The 10535-nt window shown below is 33.0% G+C and overlaps 1 protein-coding gene across 1 annotated transcript in view; it reads left to right on the forward strand.

The window, feature by feature from the left end:
- Positions 1 to 7599, forward strand: part of LOC111048476 (pre-mRNA-processing factor 19) — a 58677-nt gene extending 51078 nt beyond the window's left edge. The window contains exons 7-9 of the mRNA XM_022334364.2: positions 1719 to 1863; positions 4429 to 4633; positions 5415 to 7599. Of these exons, the coding sequence (XP_022190056.1) occupies positions 1719 to 1863; positions 4429 to 4633; positions 5415 to 5556 (492 nt within the window). The 3' untranslated portion in view covers positions 5557 to 7599. The remainder of the gene's footprint in view (positions 1 to 1718; positions 1864 to 4428; positions 4634 to 5414) is intronic.
- Positions 7600 to 10535: the final 2936 nt, after the last annotated feature.

Below are 10535 nucleotides of genomic sequence, written 5' to 3' on the forward strand. Positions count from 1 at the left end.
CAAGTAGAAAAGATTGAGCATGAAAATCTCTACAATTAATGTTCAGTAACATTTTCACCTGAAATTGAAAATAAGCTCGAAATTCGGGTAAATGTGATTATTCAATTGCAAACTGTTGGCAACTGTTGATTCTATTAAATCATTCACTATGAAGAGATAGCAGACCTCGTGTGTCTCCAGCGTTATTGTCCTGTCACCAGCTGGCTCAGATCTTTGAATAGTAGACTTGAGATGCGCGTGAACACTAGCGTCAGGTGACCAATTTTAATAACGGCAAGGAAAGTTGTGTGAGTGCGCCACACCAGATTTTTTCATTAAATCAATTCTATCCAATAATATCAATATGAACTCACCTTTTTAACCTTATTACTGTATTAAATCATCAAGATTTAGGAAAGTCTTGTTCAACTTTTTTAAGTGTAGCTTAATATCTTGATAATGATGTTCTATTTCAGGTTTTTTTTCAATTCTATTGAAATTAGAATGAGATTCATCATTTATTTTAGTTAGTTAATATTGTTATAATAGTTCGAGCGCAAATGTCATGAAAAAGGCACTCCGTGGTCATTGTTGGGTAACAGCCGTGGAATATGTATCAATTTCTTCGTTTAGGTCTGACATAATAAGGATCGTTATGATGATAAGTCGAAATCACAGACAAACACCTCGATAACAAGATGGCCGCCAAATCTTCTTGGGTTTTGCTATATCGCTTGTATTTCAATAACCGTTCAAAATATTTAACCGTTTTTTGAACGAAAATATTTTTAAAATCTTCCTCTGCAAATTTCGTTCTATAAAATTTCCCTCTAAAGCGCATATTTTATTAGTTAACCTTCAAAAGCCCAAAAAAAAACATTTTTTCTAATTTCTTTCCATTATAACTTTTTGTGCAATACAGACAAATCTCAAATCTATGTAATTTAGATCGTTTCTTCATGTTTAAAACTCTATGTATCTTCATGCGCTTTGCGTAAACATATGTGTTCTCCAGCGCCCTCCAAAGAAACCCCTGCATGATTTCTGGTGCGTTTTTCCATACGCTTGAGGTAACAAGCTAGAACTATAAAATAGATTTTTCTTTACTACTTCAAGATAGAGACTTGCAAATGGCCTCAATCTCTTCGTTACATCAAGCCGAATCATGATGCAAACAACGAAAAAATTTGACATCATTAAAAAATTCAAGATGGCGGTCATTATTGACAGATTTTTTTAATATCGCTTGCTATTCAGTTATTAGAGATATCGGATTGATTTTACCACATAGTTATTATGAGAAATATCGGATTGATTTTACCACCAAAGTGTAATAAATTAATCTACAATATTCGATAGAATCATCTCATTCGGAAAAAATGTAAAAGAAAAGTTTTTTGGGCTTTTGAAGGTTATAACTAATAAAATATGCGCTTTAGAGGGAAATTTTATAGAACAAAGTTTGTAAAGGAAGATTTTAAAAATATTTTCGACAAAAAACGATGGAATATCTTGAATGATTATTGAAATACAAGAGATAAAGTAAAACCCTAGAAGATTTGCGGCCATCTTGTTTTCGAGGTGTTTGCCTGTGATTTCGACTTATCATCATCACGATCCTTATTATGTCAGACCTAAACGAAGAAATTGATACTTCTTCCACGGCTGTTACCCAAAAATGACCACGGAATGACATTTGTGCCCGGACTATAATTATTGCAATTATGTATGTATGTTAGGTGGCTGACCAAGGTGCTACGGGTGGCATAGCACTGACAACTGCACAATTCCATCCTGATGGTCTCATTTTCGGCATAGGAACTTCTGATTCTCAGGTCAAGATTTGGGACCTCAAAGAAAAGTCCAACGTCGCCAATTTCCCAGGCAAGTCACTCCACTCATCCTAGCATTGATCAACTTAGTGTGGATTTATGTAAACTTATTGTTGATTATGTAAATTTATTGATCTGACTTATGCTCCAACTAGAGTCTTTAGGACGTAATCTTTTGGAAAAATATCTGGTCTCATACACTTGCCATCAAACTATTGGCGAGACTTTATTGTCTAAAATCTTGAAAAACAGCATGGTATTGATAATAATTATTTATTGCTTTAAATCTGAGAAACAGTATACATTTTAAATAACTATTTATAAATATGAAATTGAACAGAGCTAATATAATTGAAAATTACTAGAGATGCATGAATAAAAATAATATCTTGGTTTTGAATTGACTTATGACCCAAGATTATACGTGTTACAAAATCAAGAAATTAAAATTAAAAAAAAAACCATTTACCCTTTTTTCTAATTTTCTCTTACAATATGTTTCAGCATTGATATAATTTTCAAGTGAGTGAATAATAGTCCAGTCACTATATACATTGGTGCTTGCAATTTATATTGTAGTTCAAATTTTTTAATATATTATTTGGGTACATGAGAAAAGTCCAGAATCAATTTCTTCATGCAAAATTTCCTTGTGCTAGATACAGAGTGGCCCAAAAACCTCGTATTTTCGGTTCATTTTCTAGTTTTCAGCTATTTTTTTAGATTATAAAATTCTGAATAAAATAAGATCATTCGGAACTTTCTATCTCCAATGAGTACTGAGTTATGATTTTTCAAAAATGAGTAAAATTTGAAGAAAAAATTAATGTTGATGAATTTTAGTTTTTAATCAACAATATCTTCCGATTGTTATCATTTAGATGTATAATTCAAACCCCCTCTGGGCGTATTTTTGTGCTCTACAATCTGAGATCAGGTATCCTCTATCCTACATTTCCAGGTACACCTGACAACAATGCTCCTTGTATTGTGAAAAACACCTCATTTTCTCATGTATCCAAGTAATATATTAAAAAATCTGAACCACAATATAAATTGCAAGCACACCCCATTTATTATGTCTATATTGACTGGACTATAAAAATAAATGAATGGCCTGACATTAAAAAAAGTGTTCAAGTTAGTGTTAATAAATAACATCAACTGAATGTTTCAAAATATACACTCAATTCTTAGTTCATATATTCCAACTCTGGTGGACTTTCAGGAATTATCTTGTGGATCCATATGGTGTCATATCTCTGTATCTTCATTAATGCGTATGTTTTTGATTTTGATGTTGGTAAAGTCAAGTTCCAAAAGTTATACTTTCACTTGATTAAAATTAAAACGTGTTTGGTACAATGTTTGTAATTGCTTTTGCCAAGGGTGAACCCCACACTTTAAGCCCCATACTTCTGCAGGGGTAATAGGAAGTAAATGTGGGAGACTTTTCAAAGTGATCATGGATTGGGTATGTTTCATACCCTCCAACTAGTCCACCTATAATACGATAGCACGTCCAGAAAGTAAGTTCCGTTTCAATTTATATCTGCTACAGCGCTGCGATCGCAGTTCTGCACATGCGCGGTAGACGCTCTGTATCAAGGAGAAGAAACGTGGGCCATTCGGCGATCGCTGTGAGCCACGTACGTTTTGTTGTGCTTGTTTACAATGTCAGAGTTGATTGAAAATCCCGCCGCTTGTGAAATCAGGTCTGTGATTCGTTTTCTGAATGCAATGAAAGTGAACCCAAGTGAAATTTATCGGCAAATTTGCGATGTTTATGGACAAAGTGCGATGAGTGATTCAATGGTGAGAAGATGGGTCCGTCAGTTGAATGACGGACGTAGTGATGTGCTTGATGAAGAACGAAGTGGGCGTCCATCTTTGGTTACAGAAGAACTGGTTCACGCGATTGATGACAAGATCCATGAAAACCGAAGGTTTACAATTAATGCTCTCGCTATGGAATTTCCCCAAATTTCACGATCACTAATGCATGAAATTGTTACCGGAAAACTGAAATTTCGACAAGCTGAAAGAAACTGTTTCCAACTGATTGAAGACACAGGCGGCAAATTTCTATGAAGAAGGCATACAAAAACTTGTGCCACGCTATGACAAATGTCTGCAGAATTTTGGTAGTTATGTGGAAAAGTAGTTTAAGAGTTGTAGAATTTTGTGCAATAAATAACTTTTCTGTATCTGTACACAATCTAATTTTATTACCAAACGGAACTTACTTTCTGGACCTACCACGTATCAGGATAAAAAAGGAATTAAATGTGTTTTATTTTCTGTTCTCTACTGTGGTGATTCTATAGAAAAATGGAAAATGAATTGAACTTGATTTTCTTTCAATTTTCAATCTCTCTACTATTCTATCAGTGAACTGTTTCAATAATTTCAAATTCATTTATAATGTAATGCAACTGTCAATTTTCTAATAAATTCTAAATTGAATTAATTTATTATTAAATCAATGCAAATGTATTTACATTTTATAATCAATCATGAGTCACCTGAGGGAAGTTTATTAGCTTGAATAGCACTATTAAATTAATTATTGAACTTCACAGTTATAATCGATTATTGTTTTATCTCTCTATTTCAGGACATTCGGGCCCAATAACAGCTATTTCGTTCTCGGAGAACGGTTACTACCTTGCGACTGCCGCTGATGATGCCTGTGTCAAACTGTGGGATCTTCGCAAGCTGAAAAACATCAAAACATTGCAGCTGGATGACAACTATGAGATCGCTGACGTGTGCTTCGACCAGAGTGGAACTTATCTGGCGGTTGCTGGCACTGATGTTAGGTAAGCTATGCTATTCACATTTTAGCAAAATTTCAATATAGAATCTTTCATAACAAACAATGTTTCTCTCTTTACCACGTCAGTTTGCAATTATCATGCATGAGATATAAGTTTAGCAAGTGAAGCCCAACTTGTTTGAGACTCTATTGCTGAGTTGAGAGCCCAGCCATGTAGGAGGCATCATATATTTTCCCGGCATACCCTTACTTTCAAACACTTGATACATACCCACTGAACTAGTTTCTTTTCAATCTTGATAGTTTTATCTGTACAAATATTGAATTTCTATGTTTATGACATCAGTTTTTTCAAGCAAAGAAATACATCATTGAATTTTTATTCTATAAGATCAATCACTAACTTTACGTTTCTACAGGGATCAAATGTAATGTCTCAATATTATACTAAACATAGCTAAAATTGCGTATATTATCATAATCAATCATTAATCATGAGTTACCTGAGGGAAGTAGGCCTATATTAGCTTGAATAGCACTAAGCACTATACACTATTGGAGGCTCCTTCTACATTTTGATGGCTTAATTCCAATTATCTTGGATATTTTTCCAAACCTTTTAATTCAGTTTTTAGTCCTGCGTTATCAATTATTCAAGTTTCTACCTTGTGAAATCTCAAAACAATTTTAGCATAGTAAAATTTTTATAAACACTACACTCCAATATAAATATCAAAAAGCTTACATACTTGAAAAAATTAATAGCATAGTATTCAATCTATTGTAATTATTTTGTATAATAATTATTTGTATTGTTGTTCCAGAGTTTATCTGTGCAAGCAGTGGCAAGAATTGAGAGTATTCAATGACCACACAGCTCTGGCCACAGGGGTCCGCTTCGGAAAACATGCTCAGTATATCGCATCCACAAGTATGGATCGTACACTCAAGTTCTACGGTCTATAATTCACAAATTCCAACTCTATTAAAAATCAATTTAACAGCTCTTCATTTAAAACTGCTTGAGTGATTAATACAGCTCTACAGTGAACTTGAAGTTGTCCAATTATAGAGTCTTGTGAATAAAAGTTCTTGATTACACTCTCTCATAAAGTGCGATTCTATTCATCATTGTAGTTTTTGACGACGTAAATGTTTGCGCGGAATAATAAATTGTGCTTAAGGACCTCATGTGCAGTTTCTTTGAAGAAATGAACATGTTTTAGACAACTTTTCCCAAATATTGGGAAATAGAAGGTTATGCGGTGAGGTGGAACAACCATTAGATCTCTCCAGCATCAAGTCATACGGTTTTAATATTAATCAATCCAAATTTATTATTTGATATAGGCCTACTAAGTACCTTTCCTTTTTTATTTCATTTTTCCAAGTAACGGCTAGTTTCGGTAATTAACGCTAAACTCAGTTTCCAAGTACGTGTAATTAACTTACATTTGAGAATGAAAGTGACTTAATTTCTCAGTATAAGTTCTTAAGGTTGGGAATTCACGTTGCTAAAACGATTCGAAACGTATATAGGCCTACTTGAAAGTGAATAAATTGAACGCAATGCGTTGGTAACCAGTGGCCTGTTTCACAAAGGTACAAGTAGGTTACAAGTCTTGTTGCCAACCATGCTTTTGGAGAACAGCTGATTACAAGCGTTTCACAAAAGCAGAATTGTAAACTTGTAGTTACAATGAATTTCTACAAGTTTACAAGTGATTTGCTTGTTACGAACAAGTGTTTCACAAAGATTTTCATTGTAGCCAACAATTTTTGTCAAAATTACTTGTTCGTAACTATGAAATTTCTACCGAAGTGGAAAGCTATGTAAAGGATTTACAAGTCATCATTAAAATTATTTTAAATATTCAATAAATATTTCCAATAATCAAAAATGCCTATATTCCTCTATAATTCATTATTTTGGAAATATATGCATCAGGAAATTGAATTTAATAAATTTCCAAAATAGTTTTTAATATGTTACCTCATAGGTTATGTGTACTATAGTATATGCACAGTATAATATAGTATACATTATAATATAGTATACATTTTATATATATATAAATATTATACATTAGTATAAATAGTATACATTTTATATATATATATTATATATATATATATATATACAGAGTACATATACTGTGTAGGCTACAAATTCAGCAATAAATGAAGTAGACTGTACAAAAAACATTATATTGCTTTCAAATATTTTCAAAGTAATTATTGAAAAGTACAAGTAACCTTTATAAAGGATGAAAAAAGGAAATTATCATGAAAATAGGTTATGTTTAATATTGAAGTACTTGTAGACTTGTAAAATTGTAAACTTGTAGATCATAAATTTTTGTTAAACGTGAGTACTTGTAAACTTGTAACTACAAGTACTTGTTCGTAACCATGGTTGGTAACATTACTTGTACCTTTGTGAAATAGGCCCCAGTAAGTCAAGATATCTTACAAACCTGTTTCGAATTTAACTTTTTTGACTAGCCATCTATACTATTAATACCGGAATGAAACAATCAGCGTATTTTGAATTTATTATATTAGGTTCATTTTACTATAATTTTAAATTATATTTCCTCATTATTGAATTTTTAAATCTTACGTGAAAATGAAAGAGAATATTTATTTATTTATTGGATAGAGATGGAATAACCATTAGATATCTCCAGCATCAATTCATAAGGTTTTAATATTAATTAATCCAATTTTTCTATTTATCAATAAATAAATGAATAGAATATTATTATCATTTCAGTTTTAAAATCCAAAGTTTTAGAATATATTACAAGTATGCTGTTACTAAGAGAAACTTTTAATTGCAGAGAGATTTGATAACTCTTATAATAAACGTTCTTGAATTGTATTCGCAACAAATAGAGAAATATATTTAGTTTTCTTATTATCTTAGTATTTGTCAAATTATTGACTTTTTTTAATGGAACCAATAAAAATGCTGTTCTTATTAAAAACTATACTGATCTTTTTTAATGTTGTGGTCTTACAAACTTTTATTGTTTTCATGGTCTCTATTCTGGTTTTTGTGGGAACTGGCTTTGTATATCAGTCATCACAATGATATATAATTAATGTGATTGTATAAGAGTCTGATGCTCGTTGGAATTGTGACCGCTAGTAGGCTCAACTCACACTTACGCGGCTCAGGTCGAGAAGAGACTGCGACTCTAGTCTCTTCTCGACGCAGCATGTGTTTCCAAATGGTGACACTCAGACTAGTCGATTCTAGTCTCCGCGACGTCACCATTTAAAAACAAATGCTGCGTCGAGAAGAGACTAGAAATTGCAGTCTCTTCTCGACTTGAGTCGTGTGAGTTGAGCCTAACTCCTTCATGCCCTTATAAAATCACTTCCCGTTTGTTCAAAAACAACCGAAATTGAAAGTCGAATACATTATTTCATTATTCATTCCATTGTACACTTGTGCACGACCTATTCAATTTGTATTAGGCCTACACACTCACGGAGTTCGCCCGAGCCGAGACGAGCCGCGCCAGTAGCCCTGGACGGATTTGGCCTGGCTTGGCTCGGAAGAAAATCGCCTACACACTCACGGATTTCGCCCGTGCCGAGCCGAGCCAGGCCAAATCCGTAGGTGTTTAGGGCCCTTTACGGACAAAATTCCGTACAAAATTGTAACAAAATGCCTTTCGTAAATTCATTTTGGATTCCGATAGCTCAATCGATTGAAACCTTTGTTGAAAGACAATTTGTTTGCGAATGCATTGTGTAAAGCCGTGTCCACACTGAACAAAATCGACAAATATGTTTGTTGAAAAAATCGGGCAAATTTTATTATGTTTGACAAACAATGTTTGCCCGTGGCAAGTGTGGATGCGTCACCAAACAAAATATTTGTAAGTGGGAATAACAGGTTTTATGTTTTACAGCTGTCAAAACTGAAAATGTTTTGAAAAACAGTAATTTTTTGTTTGACAAACAATATTATTGTCCAAACTTTTCAAAATGTTTGTCCCTTAGCTCCTCAACAAACATGTTTGCCGAACATGTATGTCGAACATTTGTTCAGTGTGGCTTAAGATTTCATCTCATTATCCATGCACGAACGAAAATTGAAAGTGCAATCTAGAAGCTTGTGTGGGCATCGTTCAGTGAAAGAAAAATTCCTAATTTTTTGAATTTCCAATAATAAACACTTTTTCATTGTATTTGAAGCCTTCATAAGCGTTTTGCTTGTGCGTGAGCAATGGCATGAGATGATCAAGCGGGACTCACACATATGAGTATCAGAGGCCGGTCACCGACTGAGTGGCAATACTCTGACTCGATAATAATATGAGAGAATCCAATCAACGTTCATGCCTACAAGCTAGATTCGAACCAACAACCAAGCAGGGCTAGCAGACTGAAGGGTGAAACGCCTTAGTCCACTTGTACATGAGAGGGATTCAAATATTTGTATAATTTATAATTGTAATACTCCACAAAGAAAATTTATACTATAGACTCCTTGCTCCTCCCTCACCCTACAATTTAAGATCTCCCGTCAATATATGTAGTACCTACCCAGATTCAATAATATTTATGGTAGAAGATCCCTACATTATGTAATTCCCTACTTATTTAACATACTACCTCCAAATATTCGTGATTACACTAAGAAGGATGTAATGTTGTATCTCAATAATAACAGCACAATCAATTTATGGAACTAATAATATTACAAACGTACACATAATTTAAGAAACGTCAAGTTAAAAAAATTACAGTATATGCTTACATTATTAGAATTTTTCAATTTTTTCTGGCAGAAGTTTTGAAATTTTCCTTTTATTGTCACTGCCGCCTGCCTCAACGATAAAAATGTACTATTACTTGTGTAAAAAAAATTTTTCCCTTTTCCTTATTATTTCATTCCTTTCTAATAAATTTCCATTTTTCCCTTTTTTTATTAATTCTGTATCAAAATATGATGTGTATTTCTAATTTTATTTTTTCATTTTGCATTAGTTTTCTTTTATTTTTTACTTAAAATCTTTGAAGTGTAATATTTATTTTGTTCAAGTTTATTTATCTTTTGTAACTCATTTTTTTCCTGTAACTGGGCACCCGCCGAAAAACCTTTGGGTTTGGCAGGACCCTCAACTGTTTGTATTGTGAATAAAAATTTTGATTTGATTTGATTTTGCCAAAATAATGTATCTTCAATTATTTCTGCAAGCAAAGCTTTGTACAATATAATCAAGTAAGACGTTTTAATTAGCTATTTATTGAATATTTTTATTTTTGTTAATTATCAGATATAATAATTATTGAATTAACGAAGCGAATTCTTTGTTTCAAGTCAATCGGAATCTGTCTGTTTGTACCGCAGTTATGGTCCGATTTGGATAAAATCTGGTATACAAGTACTATGAAACAAGGCGTAGAAACGTATACTGTATATTTAATTTTTCAATTCATCCCCGTTTCAAGATGGCGGCCCTTTATTCGGAAATTATATTTTACCCTAAAAATCAACCTACCTTTCAAATACTTTATCGGATCAGGTTCAAATTGGTCTCAATCTTCTCAGCGCTTCAAAGCGGTATCATTTCATGTGTATCACATGTTCAAAATTATGAAATTTTTGGAATTCGGATTTTTTTTCCAAGTCCCAAATTTCAGATTTTTTACTTTCCTTGCCCTATTACCATAAGTATATGGAAAGTCTTGCTTTCCGAAAAAATAAGGTACCCCAATTTCTATACGTTTCAAGGTCCCCTGAGTCCAAAAAAGTGGTTTTTGGGTATTGGTCTGTATGTGTGTCTGTGTACACGATATCTCATCTCCCAATTAACAGAATGACTTGAAGTTAGGAACTTAAAGGTTCGAACCCACTAGAACGTATCATACCATGACCGTGCCCGTACCGACACATGCAAAAAAATATTCTTTGCATCATTTGA

This window comes from Nilaparvata lugens, chromosome 10, assembly GCF_014356525.2.
Source record: "Nilaparvata lugens isolate BPH chromosome 10, ASM1435652v1, whole genome shotgun sequence".
NCBI lineage: Eukaryota > Metazoa > Arthropoda > Insecta > Hemiptera > Delphacidae > Nilaparvata > Nilaparvata lugens.